This window comes from Rana temporaria, chromosome 8 (assembly GCF_905171775.1).
Source record: "Rana temporaria chromosome 8, aRanTem1.1, whole genome shotgun sequence".
Lineage (NCBI taxonomy): Eukaryota > Metazoa > Chordata > Amphibia > Anura > Ranidae > Rana > Rana temporaria.
The window spans coordinates 179,888,155-179,905,913 of NC_053496.1; the positions used below are offsets into that span (position 1 = coordinate 179,888,155).

The 17,759-nt window shown below is 46.3% G+C and overlaps 1 protein-coding gene and 2 long non-coding RNA genes across 3 annotated transcripts; all 3 read right to left on the minus strand.

Annotated features, from left to right (window-relative positions):
• Positions 1-757: 757 nt before the first annotated feature.
• LOC120910121 lies at positions 758-9,503 on the minus strand. The gene is made up of 7 exons (XM_040321993.1): positions 9,468-9,503; positions 9,221-9,353; positions 7,655-8,128; positions 3,875-3,994; positions 3,308-3,373; positions 3,121-3,207; positions 758-1,376 (listed from the first exon to the last, which is right to left on the minus strand). Exons 2-7 carry the CDS (start codon positions 9,339-9,341, stop codon positions 895-897), a joined length of 1,350 nt encoding a protein of 449 aa, XP_040177927.1. The 5' UTR covers positions 9,342-9,353; positions 9,468-9,503; the 3' UTR covers positions 758-894.
• Positions 9,504-9,523: 20 nt separating this feature from the next.
• Positions 9,524-10,957, minus strand: LOC120910227. Its single transcript, XR_005741430.1, has 3 exons — positions 10,918-10,957; positions 10,674-10,797; positions 9,524-9,565 (listed from the first exon to the last, which is right to left on the minus strand). It is a non-coding gene; the product is annotated as an uncharacterized LOC120910227 (long non-coding RNA).
• A 2-nt stretch (positions 10,958-10,959) lies between these two features.
• On the minus strand, positions 10,960-16,000 carry LOC120910261. Its single transcript, XR_005741466.1, has 3 exons — positions 15,759-16,000; positions 12,883-13,021; positions 10,960-11,000 (listed from the first exon to the last, which is right to left on the minus strand). It is a non-coding gene; the product is annotated as an uncharacterized LOC120910261 (long non-coding RNA).
• Between the last annotated feature and the right edge of the window lie 1,759 nt (positions 16,001-17,759).

Here is a 17,759-nt window from a genome sequence, read left to right on the forward strand (position 1 = left end):
TCGTGACCCGACATAAACAACGTTTTTTTTTAACGCCGCATGCGCCGTCCGTGGGAGTATCCCAGTGCGCATGCTCGAAATGAAACCGGAACAAGCCAATGCTTACGACGGTGACGTCATTCTACGCAAATCCCGATTCGCAAACGACTTACGCAAACGACGTAAAAAATTCTAAATTCGATGCGGGAACGACGACCATACTTAACATTGAGTACGCCTCATATAGCAGGGGTAACCATACGCCGGAAAAAGCCGAACGCAAACGACGTAAAAAAAAATGCGCCGCCCGGACGTACGTTTGTGGATCGCCGTATCTAGCCAATTTGCATATTCGACGGAAACGCCACCTAGCGGCCGCCGGAAAAATGCACCTAAGATCCGACGGCGTACTTAGACGTACGCCTGTCGGATCGAGCCCAGATGCCGTTGTATCTTGTTTTGTAGATACAAAACAAAAATACGACCCGGGAACTTTGAAATTACGCGGCGTATCAATAGATACGCCGGCGTAATTCTTCTGTGGATCTGGCCCTGTGTGTTTACACACAAAAAAAACACGTCCTTGTCTCTGTAACCGCCGATCGCGGGTGCCTGGCGGACATCGCGGCCGCCAGGCACGCGCATCGGCATCTCAGTGATGCGGCCGGAAATTAAGATCCACACTGCGGCCGTATAAAGTCGTACGGCTGGCAGGAAGTGGTTAAAGGTTTGGCATCTGATTTTTAAAATTTTGGGAGACATATTACACAGGGACATGTTAAGAATTGCCACTTTTTTTGATTTAATGACAAAAAAATAACAAATATATATAACAAATAACACATAGATAACAATGAAATGAAATGATTTAACAGTCTGAAAACTAGAGTCCAACGAACAACACAAGCAAAACCATTATGAAGCAGAGTGATTGTCTGTATTATCAGGCGGGTTCAGTGGTAGGTTGAGACCTCCGGGGCCAAGCGGAGTTGAATTCCCCACCAACACTAGTAAAGCTAGGGAGATCTTTTTCTGTTCTTCAAGTAACTGGCTACAGAAGTTTCTGTGTTCGGCCGTCTGTTCGGCCAAGTTGACGGCTATCTGATGCAAGTTCTGATTGGTCTGCCGCAGTTCCCGCATGATGGTTTCCGCAACCGTTGAATTATTCTGGTGCGAGGAATGAGTTTGTTTGCTGTACATGTCCATTAGTTTTCCCAGGGTGTCCTGCAATTGGTTAGAACTATTTGTTGCCAATCTTCTCTGAAGAAGAGTCCTTTTTCTCTTGCCCCGTGACGTCCTAACATACGGATGCCTTTCTTCTTGATGCTGTGCCGGCGCAGTTCGGGCGTTTTCAGGATCCGTCGCTGGCTCTAGCACTTTACACGCTTTTTCAGGGTCTAAAATTGTAAAAATGAAAAAGTGTTATTAAACGCTTATTAAAGAAAATGGGTATGTAGCACCATGCTCGTATATCTCTATGGTTGCTGTCCCCCTTGTGTTTCCAGCAAAATCTATGCCCCTGGCATTGCCACCTATAGGGTGGTTATGCTTTCGTGTAGGGTCTTCCTGCAGCCAAATGTGCTTGCTCCTGGCTGGGACTACGAAGGTTTGGGAGGAGGGTAGAGAAAGGGAAAGAGGAAAGTAGGGCGGACCCCCGATCGACCTCCCCAGGAATGCACCAGCCGCTCCACCATGCCAAGGCAAGGGGACTAGTACTTACCCGTCCTGCGACCACCCGGCTGGAGACATCCCGGACAGAACCAACGTCCGCACAGTTACGGCATGGCTGTCGGCCCGGCCACACTGTGACACGGACATAGAGCCCGGTCATATGTGTGCCCTGGAGCGTATAGCTCACCGGCCACCTCTGGAGCAATGGGGCATGTCGTGAACGGCCCAGCGCATAGCTAAAGGACGGCACACGCTCGACGGCCGAACATGGGGGGGACTACAAGGATCGAGGATCCAGCCTGGTCACCCAGTCGGCAGTTGATTGTAGATCCCAGGATCCAAAAATGCAGGAAAAAAGAAAAGAAAAACAAGAAAATAGCAAAAATAATCTCCAGCGCACATGGGCCCAGAAGAGCCATGTCATCTCCTTTTGCTAGGCAGAAAAAAACTGAGGCTGCATGATGCAGAGAGAGGGATGTAACCCAGGGGACCCGCCCCCTGGGAGGTACTGTACTGTGTGGAGTGTTTAACACTTAACATGCTGTTTTTCTGCCTAGTCAATCTCCTAAAAGGGAGGATAATACCCTAAGGTCAATTGCTGCTGTGTCCGTCCATGAACCGAAGAGAAATGTGGATTATGGACTTTGCGCAAGGACGTAGGAGGCCACCTGAAAGTATCAAAGCGGGCACACGTGTGCAATATAGGCTGTGTGCAAGGATACAGGAGGCCACCTGATGGTATTACAGCGGGCACACATGTTTGTTATAGGCTGGGTGCAAGGGTGCAGGAGGCCAACCGATAGTATTACAGCGGGCACACGTGTGCACTGTAGGCTGGGTGCAAGGACATACTGTAGGAGGCCACCTGATAGTATTACAGCGGGCACACATGTGCATTATAGGCTGAGTGCAAGAATACAGGTACCCACCTGACAGTATTAAAGCGGGCACACGTGTGCATTATAGGTTGAGTGCAAGGAGCTGGGAAGCCACCTGACAGTATTACAGCGGTCACACGTGTGCATCATAGGTTGAGTGCAAGGACCTAGGAGGCCACCTTATAGTATTACAGCGGGCACACGTGTGTGCATTATAGGCTGGATGTAAGGACATCGTAAGAGGTTTGGGAGCCACGCCGCCCGACTGTGCAATTGTCAGTTAAAGCGACGCAGTGCGGAATCGCAAAAAGGGGCAAGGTCCTTAACCTGCATAATGGTCCGGGTCTTAAGTGGTTAAAAGACAGCAGCTACAGTATTTGTAGTTGCTGACTTTTCTTCTTCTTTTTGTCCAAACGAGTGAAACGCGTTGGGATGTTTGCAACTCGGATGGACTGCTCTCTTTGTTGGATTGATGAATAAATAGATATGAGGCGGTGAGCAGTTCACTATCTTTTTTGGAGTTTCTGTAGACTCCTCTTTAGACTGTCCACCGCTCGGCAGCCGATGGGTAGGTCCGATAGGTCCTCTTTACCTATAAACTCTTTCAAATCTCTTTCATTGGCTATGGAGTGACAACTGGCCTCTTCCAGTTGTTCCGCGCTTTGCATTAGACGATGGTCTGTAAAACAGAAAAAAGTAATCAAATACAGAACACGTGGATGTAGAATGGTCTGAACTTCGTCTTCCTACAACGAAGGAGAAGAGTTATTTCAGCTTACGTGAATTATCTTCAGACATCAAGAGGTCCTCTGGCTGCACTGATGTGGGGGGACTTGGTGATTGTTCTACATAAAAAAAAAAAGAATTAAAATATTTGTTACAAATGTATCATTTTTTATTTTAAGGCATACTACACCTTTTCAAGTTACAGTGGAACCTCGGAATTACGAGCATGCTCGTAATCCAAAGTACTCGCATATCAAAGCGAGTTTCCCCATTGAAGTCAATGGAAACAAAAATAATTTATTCCGCATTGACTTCAATGGCATGCAATACCGCATGCGGCCAGAGGCAGGGGGGGCGCCAAAGAGCCTCGTAAACACTTGGAAAGGGCTGAGGTCATCCCTGCCTGAACTCGGAAAGGCTCGGGAACTGAGTATTTCTGCGATATTCATGATCCAAAGTTCATGATCCAACACATACCCAACGAGCCGTCCCACGCCGTCTCTACAACCACACGATTGGTTGGCGCTCACCTCTCCCAGTGGTGCTGGGTCCTCTTTCTTTTTTCTTTTTTTTTTATAGTTGGACTTCTTATATTTATAAAGGTATCATCATTTTCTTACCGTCGTCCTCATAGGATAACATAGAATCTTCATCCGGTTGTCTTCTATTGTGAAACACATCAAGGTATGCCGCTGTCTCTGCTCTGGAGGAAGCCGCGGAAGGCCCCTGTTTAGTTGATGCTGTAAAAAAACATTTAATTGTATTATTAAATTATTATTAATTATGAATTTATTATTAAATTCTTTATTATTATTATTATTATATGGTTTATTATTAAATTATTATTAATATTAAATTATTACTGTATTTAAAACCAAATTATTATTACTATTATTAAATTATTTATTAATATAAAATTATTATTTATCATTATTACCATTATATTATTATTTATCCTAAATTATTATTAAATGTAAAATGTTATTGTTGACTTTTGTCTCACAGAAACGACATCACAGCAGATTTTTGTGGTGCAATCAACCTAATCCAAGTAGGGATGCACTGAAATTTCGGCGTCCGGAACATATCGGCCCCGAAAATTGTGTTTGACAATTTTATCCGATAGAGAAAAAGGTGGCGGTAATCATGCCGAAAACACGTTTTCTCTTTCGTTCATAGACGGACACAGCCTTCTTTGACATTAGGGTTATGCTTCTTCCTACCAGGAGATTTAGGCAGAATTTTACAGCACTTAAAGTGGAGGTTCACCCTCCAAAAAAATTCTGACATCACATGGAGTCGAGCCATCCTACCGACAGAATGCCGGTGTTTTTTTTTTTTTTTTTCTCAGCACATACCTCGTTATCACGATTTTCACCCCCCGGCAATCCCGCGGGAGTGGGCGTTCCCAAGCACTGCCTGTGATTGACAGGCTTCCGAACGGCACATACTGCGCGTCACAGGTTGCCGAAAAAACCCGAACGTCAGTGCGGCTCTATACGGCGCCTGCGCAACGACGTTCGGGTTCTGTCGGCAACCTGTGACGCGCAGTATGCGCCATTCGGAAGCCTGTCAATCACAGGCAGTGCTTGGGAACGGCCAGTCCCGCGGGATTGCCGGGGGGTGAAAATCGTGATAACGAGGTATGTGCTGAGAAAAAAACACAGGCATTCTGTCGGTAGGATGGCTCGACTCCATGTGATGTCAGAATTTTTTTTGAGGGTGAACCTCCACTTTAAGGTGTTAAAACCTTTCCTTCATGCCGCTCCTCCCAGGGGGCGTGGCTCCCCCAGGCATAACCCAAACCCTGCTCTAGCAGCCTTCAGTCTTTTTCTGCCTAACGACAGGAGGAGTCAGGCGCTCTCTGGAGTCCTGTACTCTGGAGTTTTTTTCTTGCGGTGTAACCTGGTTTGCTGTGTTATTTTTCCCACCCCTCAAATTTTTTGACACTGCTTGGGGACGTCCCTAATGTCAATGAAGGCTGTGTCCGTCTATAAACGGAAGAGAAAATAGGATTTTTGTACTCACCGTAAAATCCATTTCTCTGAGTTCATAGACGGACACAGCACCCACCCCTCCTTTGTTTGTACTGCTTGTTACGAACTGAAGGCTGCTAGAGCAGGGTGTGGGTTATGCCTGGGGGAGCCACGCCCCCTGGGAGGAGCGGCATGAAGGAAAGGTTTTAACACCTTAAGTCAGGGATCTTCAAACTACGGCCCTCCAGTTGTTCAGGAACTAAAATTCCCATCATGCCTAGTCATGTCTGTGAATGTCAGCGTGTTAAAATGCCTCATGGGATGTGTAGTTCTACAACAGCTGGAGGGCCATAGTTTGAGGATCCCTGCCTTAAGTGCTGTAAAATTCTGCCTAAATCTCCTGGTAGGAAGAAGCATAACCCTAATGTCAAAGAAGGCTGTGTCCGTCTATGAACTATTTTACGGTGAGTACAAAAATCTAATTTTTTCCCACGATTTCTCTGTGCCTTATGGTGCGTTTTTCATAGGTCATTTGACTTAAAACCGCAACACGGGTGCGTTATTGATGCGTTTTCAATGCATTTCAAACGGGCAGGTGCCTTTTTTTTTGTACCGTTTTTTAACCGACTAAAAATGCAGTCACATTCACGGAGCTCGCGGCGCGTGCGCACCCACAATGACGCGTCGTAAAGGGCAACGTATATATACACGTTGATATGCCCAGCCGTGACATTTTGCCGACGTATATATGCGTGAGCAGGTCGGCAAGTGGTTAGGGAATCGTTACGATCCCCGTTTTCATTCGGCATCTCTTACTAATGTAAATAGGGCCTAAATACACCACTTTAATTCCATAAATTCAACGTGACACCAGATGATTTAGGTGCAGTCTCCCGGAAAGTCGCCACCTTCGTACCCCAAGCAGCCAGTTTGGCGGGATGAGAATATGCCCCTACCCATGCTCTTATTTGCCGGGGGATAATAACACAAGACTTTTATTACTCCAGTAATACAGGTCTAGTGGCGGGAAATTCCAAATCCCTCCCCCGGTGGGACCCCGAAATTTAAGAGGACGGAGGGAACACCGCCTGATAAACACGTAGGTACCCCACGGCACACACAAATATAGACACTTACAGTGGAACCTCGGATTACGAGCATAATCCGTTCCAGGAGAATGCTCGTAATCCAAAGCACTTGCATATCTGTAACGGAATGGCCCATGACACCCAGAGACTTTTGAAGGATGGGGGGTACTCCTGTGCCAGCTTCACTAATGACTCTTGGGTCTAGGGTCATCCTATGTCCCTTTTGGGCATAGGGTGACTGAGAACTGATATCTCGGATTACATGAGATGGGACATTAATGATAATTCATGTATTGCAGGATCTTGGAATATTACAGGTTGTTTATTCTGACCCCCCAACAGGTCAATAAGAATGTCTCATTCAATGTGTGACATAGACTGTTGAGATGCTAATTAAGTCTGCTACTGGGGTGATGTGAATTGGAGCTTGGTAGCCAGTCTGGCTGCCTATTATGGGATTTTTAAGTGTCTTGCTGTGATAACTGTCTGTGTCCATTGTGTTAATTAGGTCTGCTCCTAAGATCTTTTATTGTGTGATGCTAATGACACTGTATTGTGTGAAAGTCTATTGATAATAGATGTGGAATGTGACTTGTCAGCTGTAGTAATTAACTCCTCTAGATGCGGTGCCCGAATGACTGTCTGGGATGTGGATTGAGGGGGGGGAACTCGTTAAGGGCCCATTGTGTGATGTTTTGGGTGGAGAGTTTCATTGTCCCTGTAACATGCTTGTAACTGTATATAACAAGCTGAGTGTACCATTAAAAGTATTCATTTGTTTGACTCGGAGAACAGAGCTTGTCTTGTTTATTCTGGGGAATGGAATGGGTCCTGTCTGCTGGATTGTCGGATAAGCTGTCGTGGTTGGTGGAATGGAAGATCGTAAACGGTGTTAACCCCTGACCGTTACAATATCATCGCAAATTTCGCCGTAGAAGTCAATGGAAACGAAAATTAGTTCCGCGTTGACGTCAACGGTATTCAATACTGCATGCGGCCAGAGGTGGGGGCGCCGGAAACGGCCTGGAAAGGCCAGAGGAGACCTCGGCAAACCTCGGAAAGACTCCGTTCCCGAGGTTTGCCGAGGTCAGCCGAGCTGTTCTCGGGCCTTTCCGTGCATTTCTGAACGGCAAAGCCCCCCACCTCAGGCCAAACATGGTACTGCACAACGCTTTGGCCTGAATCATGCTCGTTTCGCGAGAGGACACCCGCAAACCGAGTTAAGTTTTCTTTTTTCAAAATACAGCGCTAGTATTGCCAAAACGCTTGTTAATCGCGTTACTCGCAATCCCAGGTTCCACTGTACTAGTAAAATAGTAACAACAAACTTTCTTACCTCTCACATCCGATTCACTGTCTCCGGCAAGAATATCCGGCCCCAGGCATTCCTTGAGCTTTTCTTCATATTCAAAAAATGTGACTTCCGGAGTTGGACCTCCTCCTGTCCCCCTTCGCTGTTTCATTTCTGACAACTTGGTTTTTATTTGTCTCTTTATATCATTTAGGCGTCTTTTACAGGTATCCACGTTCCGCTCCGCCACGCCGGCGACGTTTACAGCATCTACCACCTCGTTCCAGATTCTGCTTTTGGCCGGGAAGGACATCTGGCGGGATAGGTGGCCGAATAACTTTTCCCAGTGCTTGGAGACCCTTTCTATTAAGATGGTGTTCTCTTCCATGGAGAATCTCGTATTCCGGGTGTGGTTGGTTATTCTCCTCTTTTTCTGTTTTCTACGCTCGTCCCTTGTTGGGGAGACTTTCTGTGGATCTTCCAGAGGGGTTCTGCCTCGTACCCTTGGACAGAGGGCAGCTGGCAACATCACAAATTCACAATGAAAATCAAATCAATGGGGAACCAAAATAGGGGATAGTGTTATTGCATTTTTATAATTTTTTTTTTTTTTACTACTAATGGTGGCGATCAGGGATTTTTTTCATGACTGCGACATCATGGCGGACACTTCGGACAATTTTGACACATTTTTGGGACCATTGTCATTTTCACAGCAAAAAATGCATTTAAAATGCATTGTTTACTGTGGAAATGACAGTTGCAGTTTGGGAGTTAACCACAGGGGGCGCTGTAGGGGTTATGTGTGACCTAATATGTGTTTACAACTGTAGGGGGGTGTGACGTCATCAATTGTGTCCCCCTATAAAAGGGATCACACGATCGATGACGCCGCCACAGTGAAGAACGGGGAAGCCGTGTTTACATACGGCTCTCCCCGTTCTTCAGCTCCGGGACCGATCGCGGGACTCCAGCAGCGATCGGGTCCCGCGGTCACAGTCACAGAGCTTTGGACCGGGTCGCGGGCGCGGCTGGGCTTAAAGGGCAACGTACATATACGTTGATGTGCCCAGCCGTGCCATTCTGCCGACGTAGATCGTCGTGCAGCGGTCCTTAAGTGGTTAAATGGCCCCAGGTGAGCATATACCAAATACAGCTTTGATTTACTGCTTGGAAGTTTCAGGAGAACACGGTAGTGGAAATCTTTTTAGCTGCAATCTTTAACATTAGCGCTCTCATTGGATTGTATGTGTGTTGAACTTTGAACTTCATAGAAACAATACCCAAGTGGTCACACCCTGCTTATGAATGCCAACATCTCTCTACCTTTAAGTATGCAGTTCCATATTTAGGTGGGATTTTTTTAGGCATTCTGGAGTTAAAAATGGAACTTCAGGCTGGAAGGTGCTGTGGGCAATTACCTCCCTGATGATTGCGGCAATCATCTACCGGTTCTCCGGTGACCTGGCTATTTTTTGGAGCTGAAGGATGACCTAAATATGGAATTGCATACTTAAAAGGCATTAGTGAGACACCGTGACCGTGATACACCGTGACGACGCAAGCATTTTCCTAATTTATTCCATGTCCACCGCAGTGTTCATTACATACCTGTGTTATCTAGAGAAGCTTCCTTCCGTTTAATTGTCACCATCGTCCCAGTCTCCTCCCGAGACCGCTGATCACCCCTCATCTCCTCTTCTTCCTCTTTAACTTCAACTTTTATATACATTTGTTCTTCATGCTAAACCAACAGAAAGATAGAAAACAATATCAAATTGTGAGAATGAATAGGCTGACACTTCATAGAAGAGAACAATCCCATGCTGGAGTCATTTGTTTTGTTCTATTCACCTACCTGATGATGGTGGGGGATGGTGTGACCTTCCTGTGTGGAATCCCGGGAATACAGAGGACGGGGACATCTCTCTGGTGGGTTCCCATTACTGGATCCATCTGTAGGAAACACACACACTCACTGAATACATTGTTTCTATGCGTTTATCAGATGATGGGGGGGTCTAAAAAAAACATTTTTCCTCAGTTTAGGCCGATACGTATTCTTCTACCTATGTTTGGTACAAAAAAAATCGCAATAAGCATTTATCGGTTGGTTTGCACAAAATGTATCGTGTTTACAAAATAGGGGATAGTTTTATTGCATTTTTATTAATATTTTTTTTTTTTACTACTAATGGCGTTGATCAGCGATTTTTTTCATGACCGCGACATGGCGGACACATCGGACAATTTTGACACATTTTTGGGACCATTGTCATTTTCACAAGAAAAAATGCTATAAAAATGCACTGATTACTGTGAAAATGACAATTGCAGTTTGGGAGTTAACCACTAGGGGGCGCTGAAGGGGTTAAGTGTGACCAAATATGTGTTTCTAACTGTAGGGGGGTGGGGCTGGACGTGTGACATCATTGATCGCGTTTCCCTATATCAGGGAACACACGATCAATGACAGCGCCACAGTGAAGAATGGGGAAGCTGTGTTTACACACAGCTCTCCTCGTTCTTCAGCTCCGGGGACCGATCGCGGGACTCCAGCATCGATCGGGTCCCGCGGTCACGGAGCTTCGGACCGGGTCGCGAGCGCACGCGACCCACGGCTGGGCACTTAAAAAGGACGTACAGGTACATGCTTGTGCCCAGCTGTGACATTCTGCCGACGTATATCTGCAGGAGGCGGTCCTTAAGTGGTTAAATCGGCCAAAAACTAGGTTGTCAAATACCTTATTTAGCTTATTTATTATTTCTTCTCTTCTGGGTATTGGCTGCGCCATTAATACTGCTGTTTGTAGAAAAAATTCTGGACGTCATTTCCGCCCTTGCTAGGTTTCCCTTTGCAAATCTCGCGCATGCTCTGTAGCGTCGAAACCAAGCCTCTAGCTCGATTGCCGTTACTACGTTAAGTTGTATTGGAGGGTTTACAATCACTTTAATTTCTTTCTAAGTGGGAATACTTCATCAAATCAGCAGGGGGATCAAATAATTATTTTCCCAACTGTATACCGTACTTGAAAAGTTCCTGTCTTTAGTTTTATTCACTCACCTGTGCAGACATCTACAGATTCCTTTATTGCCTTTAACCCAGCCTCCTCCGAAGAATGCTGATATCCCATCACATAGGCCTCCTCTTCTTCCTCTTTAACTTTAACATCCATCTGTTCTTCATGCTACAGCAACAGAATGATACAAAATAACATCTTTTAAAATCTGAGCACCGATAAGCTGAGATAATATGGAAGAGTGCCATCTCCAAAAGTCAAGAGTCACTTTGGGTTCCATGCACCTACCTGATGATGGTGAGGGATGGTGTGACCTTCCTGTGTGGAATCCCGGGAACATCTCTCTGGTGGGTTCCCATCACTGGATCCATCTGTAGGAAACACACACACTGACTGAATACATTGTTTCTATGTGTTTATCAGATGATGGGGGATCTAGGTGGAGCCTCTGTACTGCTCTCTCCTTTAGGCCGAGTACTCACAAGCAAACATGTCCGATGAAACCGGTCCGCGGACCGTTTTCATCGGACATGACTGCCCGGGGACTTCTGTTCGATGGCTGTACACACCATCGAACAGAGGTCCGCGCGTAAACAATACGCGGGGCGTGTCTGCGGTGTCGCAGCGTCGATGACGCGGTGTCGCCGCGACAATGACGCGGCGACGTGGGTGGCCTGCCTTTAAAATGCTTCCACGCATGCGTCGAAGTCATTCGACGCATGCGTCGAAGTCATTCGACGCATGCGAGGGATGGCGGGCGGCAGGACATGTACGGTAGGTCTGTACAGACGACCGTACATGTCCAGGCGGACAGGTTTCCAGCGGACTGTTTTAAAGCAAGTCCAGGAAACAGTTGTCCGCTGGAAACCTGTCCGATCCGCCCGAAAATGGTCCGCTCGGGCCAACACACGGCCAAACATGTCTGCTGAAACTGGTCCGCGGACCAGTTTCAGCAGACATGTTTGGTCGTGAGTACGGGGCCTTACAATAATGTGCACCACCCTACAGTTTGGGCCCCACTGTTAGCTGGGAAAACAGAGGATGGGGACATCTCTCTGGTGGGTTCCCATTACTGGATCCATCTCTAGAAAACACACACACTGACTGAATACATTGCTTCTATGTTATTATCATATGATGGGGGATCTAGCTGGATCCTCCGTACTGCTCTCTCCTTTACAATAATGTGCACCACTATACAGTTTGGGCCCCACTGTTAGCTGGGAATACAGAGGAGAAGGACATCTCTCTGGTGGGGTCCCATTACTGCATCCATCTGTAGGAAACACACACACTGACTGAATACATTGGGCCAGATTCTCAAAAGAGTTACGATGGCGCAAAGCCATTTGCGCTATCGTAAGTCCTAATCTGGCCCGGCGTATCTATGCGACGGATTCTTAGAATCAGTTACGCATAGATATCCATTAGATCTGACAGGCGTAAGGCTCTTACGCTGTCAGATCTTAGATGCAATTTTTTTCCCGCCGTTAGGTGTCGCCAACGTTGTTTTCCCCGTCTATGCAAATTAGCTATTTACGCGAGATTCCCAAACGTACGCGCGGTCGACGCAGAGAATTTACGACGTTTCGGTAGCTTTAGCGACGCGTAAAGTTGCCCCTGCTATTATGAGGGGCAACCAACGTTAAGTATGGCCGTCGTTCCCGTGTCGAAATTTAAAAAAGTATGTTGTTTGCGTAAGTCGTCCGTGAATGGCGCTGGACGCCATTTACGTTAACGTCGAAAACAATGACGTCCATGCGACGTCATTTAGCGCAATGCACGTCGGGAAATTTTAGGGATGGCGCATGCGCAGTACGATCGGCGTGGGAACGCGCCTAATTTAAATGATCCACGCCCCCTACCTGGATCATTTGAATTAGGCGGGCTTGCGCCGGAGAATTTACGCTACGCCGCCGCAACTTTACAGGCAAGTGCTTTGTGAATCAAGCACTTGCCCGTAAAACTTGCGGCCGCGAAACGGAAATGAGAAACGTTACGCCGCCGCTGTTTTACGCCAGTCTACGAGAATCTGTCCCATTGTTTCTATGTGTTTATCAGATGATGGGGGATCTAAGTGGACCCTCCGTACTGCTCTCTCCTTTACAATAATGTCTTCTCTTACCCGGTGATGTGAGGGGCGGCTGATTCCCCATCATGATATTCTTGTATAGATAATGTCACCCATTGATGTGAAGGTCTACAGATCCTCAACCATAAATCCATACACGGTATTTAGTCTTCATTACTCACCTGTGCTGATATCTTGAGAAGATTCATCCCACTTTGTTGCCTTTATCCCATCTGTCTCTGAAGACTGCTGATTATCCATCACATGCGCCTCTTCTTCTTCCTCTTTAACTCCAACTTTCATTTATTTCTGTTCTTCATGCTAAACCAACGAATGACAGAAAATAACATCTTTAAGATGGGAGCACCAATAGGCTGATAACTACATGGAAGAGTAGGATCTCGTACATTCTGGTGTCACTTGTGTTTCATCCAAAGACCACGATCACAGTGAGGAATGTTGTGCTTAAAAAAGAGGAAGTAAACCCTCTACAAAAAAAAAAAAAAAAACACACCCTGCAAGACAAAGGCATAAAGAGCTAGTAGCTCATTATGAATTACTTACCTGAGATCGAAGCCCCCGCAGCAGTCCTTGTTCCCCTCCTCCATCTCTCCCAGAGTGACTTCCCGGTATCGTGGCTCTGGGCAGTCACAGCGCCGGAGTCGCGATACCGGAGCTGCCACTAATGGCACGATCGCCGCTAGAAACAGCACGCTCAGTGCGCCTGCGCGCCATTGTCTAAGGCGCATGCACCGTAGGCATCGGTGTCTGTCTTCTGCAAATATATCCTAAACCGTGTAGGTTTAGAAGATATTTCTTGCACTTACAGGTAAGTCTTAATCTAGGCTTACCTGTAGGTAAAAGTGGTCTGTAAGGGTTTACAACCACTTTAACTTCATTCATATCAAAAAGATGTAATGTAATACAAACATGTGTTGATAATTTACTTATGACCCACCACCACAATAAAAACGATAATGTTAGCACTAAAACACTGCCACATGTACTGACCAATCAGACAACACTTCCTACGATTATCTGAAGGTGGAACTACGCCATAAAAGCCAGTGACCTTGAAGCAGGGCAGTAAATCGGTCTTTAAACAGAAGATTCAAGGGAGCCCATAGAGCTTAGACCAAGGTTATCATGAGGTCGGAGTATTACATCTGCTTGGGCCAGGCCAGAGCTATGAGGACCACCAGAGCACCATCCATCTCGATCCTGCAAAGCAGGACACTTGTGACACAGGTCCTGAAACACCTTTGGGTGAAGGAACCACTCCCCAGGTCCAGGGGCTGCCGTCTGAAGAAGTACAGGGTCGACCAGGCTGGAATATAAAGTTATGCCTAGAACAGGATGTGCTCTGACTTATGGTTCCCCTCTGATGGCTGATTTATGCCACTGCTGTGCAATTTCCTGACTGAATCCAGATCTCATCTCCCTCCAGCCAAGAGGTCCAGCATTGCAGGGACAACCAGCCCAGAGTTTAGAATGTTGGTGGGGAGAAGAATGGATCCAGATCTCATCACTCTTTAGCTGCGAGGTTCAGAGTTGCAGGGACAACCAGCCCAGAGTTCAGCATGTTGATCAGAAGATTAAATTCAGATCTCATGACCTTCTAACCGTGAGGTTTAGCGTTGTAAGGAACAACCAGCCCAGAGTTCAGAATTTTGATTGGGAGAAGACCGAATCCAGATCTCATGACCCTCCAGTCCCAAGGTCCAGCATTGCAGGGACATCCAGCCCAGAAGAAAGGCCGAATCCATATCTCATGACTCTTCAGCCACAAAGTTGAGCGTTGCAGGGACATATGCCACTTCTGTGGTGTTTCCTCACTGAATACAGATCTCATGACCCTTCAGCCACGAAGTTCAGCGTTGCAGGGGGCAACCAGCTCAGAATTTTGATAAGGAAAAGACCGAATCCAGATCTCATGACCCTCCAGCCGCAAAGTTCAGCGTTGCAGGGGACAGCCAGCCCAGAGTTCACAATGTTGATCGGGAAAAGACCGAATCCAGATCTCATGACCCTCCAGCCACGAGGTCAAGCGTTGCAGGGGACAACCAGCCCAGAGTTAAGAATGTTGATGAGGAGAAAACTAGACCAAGATCTCCTCACCCTCCAGCATTGCAGGGACAACCAGCCCAGAGTTCAGAATGTTGATCGGGAGAAGACCAAATCCAGATCCGAGGTCCAGCGTTGCAGGAGACAACTAGCCCAGAGTTTAGAATGTTGATGGGGAGAAAACTGGATCAAGAACTCATCACCCTCCAGCCACAGGGTCCAGGGTTGCAGGGACACCCAGCCCAGAGTTCAGAATGTTGATCGGGAGAAGACCGAATCCAGATCTCATGACCCTCCAGCCACGAAGTTCAGCTGTGCAGGGGACAACCAGCCCAGAGTTCCAAAATGTTGATTGGAAGATGATATTCCTCAGACGTCCAAGTCCTTTACAACAACAGAGTGCTCTGGACTCTTGCCCAGCCTGACAGGCTGGCATCCATCATCAGGATCAAGACCAGAAGAAAGGACTTCTAGAGACAGGTTCTAGCACACCCAAACCAGGGACCAACTGGTCTTTGGGGCCAAGCAAATCAGATTGTTGAACATTGGACTAACTTGACCCATGATGACTGCATTTTTTGTGATCAAAAACTAGTATGAGAAAACGGTCATCAACCACAACAGAACACTGGGGCTAATGATGCGTGACACGCTGGAGCAGATTTGCCCCAAGCCTTAAAGGGACAAGGGAATATAAAGCAGGACTATCCCATCAAATCCTGGACAGTTGGCAAGTATGGCTATATAAATGCATAATAGTAATAGTGTGTGACTCTGGGGGGAGGGGACATTAGAGTGTAAGCTCCTCTGTACAGAGACTGAGTGACTGGCTCAGTGTTCTCTGTACAGCACTGCGGAATACGTCAGAAATAATCTATATACTAAAAGTGTGTATCATCATCTCCTGAGGATAACTGACATCACAGTGACTACGGAGGAAGAGGACGGACATGACGGGGTTACTGGGTGTAAATATAAAATAAGATCTTATTACCTCCTCTGCTGCCAGCTCTAGCAATGTCTCCTCTCTACTTCCTGCAACCTGACCTCTCACCTGAAACTTCCTGTCTCCACCTTACATCACTTCCTGTCTGTGGCTTCCATAGAGGCTTCCCATCTGTGCGTCACACTCAGTAGAAGTAGGTCGCCACCTTTTGGAGAATAGAGGAACTGCAGCCTTTATTCCAAAGTTGTATACGAGCATTGCTCTGAGGTCATCCTTCACACTGGATGGAGATCACCCAATCAGGGGTGCGTCTTTCATTAGGTCAGCACCCTGTGTAATGCTATTGGGATAAAATAAGATGAGTGCGATTTCCACAGAGGTACGTCCTCTGTCTTTCCATTGCATGACAGAACCTCCTGACCCGATCAGTTGACACATCTTACATTTCTACCTATACCAACACACGTCCAAAGGCTTAAAGAGAAGGCAAGTCAAAAACGAACTAAGCTTAAAGTGGAGGTTCACCCGGAATTACCACTTTTTACCCTTAGATTGATGCTCATTTTGTCTAGGGGAATCGGCTAGTTGTTTTAAAATCAAAGCTGTACTTACCGTTGTAGAGAGCGATCTTCTCCGCCGCTTCCGGGTATGGTCTTCGGGACTGGGCATTCCTATTTTGATTGACAGTCTTCCGACAGGCTTCCGACGGTCTCATCCATCGCGTCACAATTTTCCGAAAGTAGCCGAACGTAGGTGCGCAGGCGCCGTATAGAGCCGCACCGACGTTCGGCTTCTTTCGGCTACTCGTGACGCGATGGATGCGACCATCTGAAGCCTGTCGGAAGACTGTCAATCAAGAAGGAACGCCCGCTCCCGAAGACCCATACCCGGAAGCGGCGGAGAAGATCACTCTCTACAATGGTAAGTACTGCTCGGATTTTAAAACAACTAGCCGATTCCCCTAGACAAAATGAGCATCAATCTACGGGTAAAAAATTTTTTATGGGTGAACTCCCGCTTTAAATCTACTCCCATCCCCATTCTAAGCCTATTTTATTTACTCAGTAAAAAGGAAAGATGCCACCTCATCCCAATAAACCTGAAAACATATAAATTACACGGGTTCTGTTTAATTACCATCTTAAACGCTTCAGCCCCGGACCATTTCGCTGGTCAATGACCAGGCCACTTTTTGCGATTCGGCACTGCGTCACCTTAACTGACAATTGCGCAGTCGTGCGACGTGGCTCCCAAACAAAATTGGCGTCCTTTTTCCCCCCACAAATAGAGCTTTCTTTTGGTGGTATTTGATCACCTCTGCGGTTTTTATTTTAGAGCGACAATTTTGAAAAAAATTCAATATTTTTTACTTTTTGCTATAATAAATATCCCCCCCCAAAAAAATAATATATATATATATATATAAAAAAAAACTTTTTTAATTCCTCAGTTTAGGCTGATACGTATTCTTCTACATATTTTTGGTAAAAAAAAAAAAAAAATCGCAATAAGCGTTTGGTCTGCGCAAAAATTATAGCATCTACAAAAAGGAGGGATTATTATTAATAGCATTTTTCTTATTTTTTTTTCTTACTAGTAATGGCGGCAATCTGCGATTTTTTTCGGGAGTGCCACATTGCGGTGGACATATCGGACACTTTTGAGACCATTCACATTTATACAGCGATCGGTGCTATAAAAATGCACTGCTTACTGTATAAATGTGACTGGCAGGGAAGGGGGCGATCAAGGGGTTAAATATGTTACCTAGGGAGTGATTCTAACTGTAGGGGGGAGGGGACTCACAAGGGGAGGAGACCGATCGGTGTTCCTCTGTACTGGGAACACACGGATCGGTCTCCTCTCACCTGACAGGATGTGGATCTGTGTGTTTACTAGACATGTGCATTCGTTTTCGTCCGAATGCATTTTCATGCGAATTTCAGGTATTTTCGGTATTGCTTTAACAAACGATAATGAAAGCACAGAAAACGAAAACCGAAAGATCCGATATAATCAAATGCTTTATTTTCGTTTTCGTTACGGTCA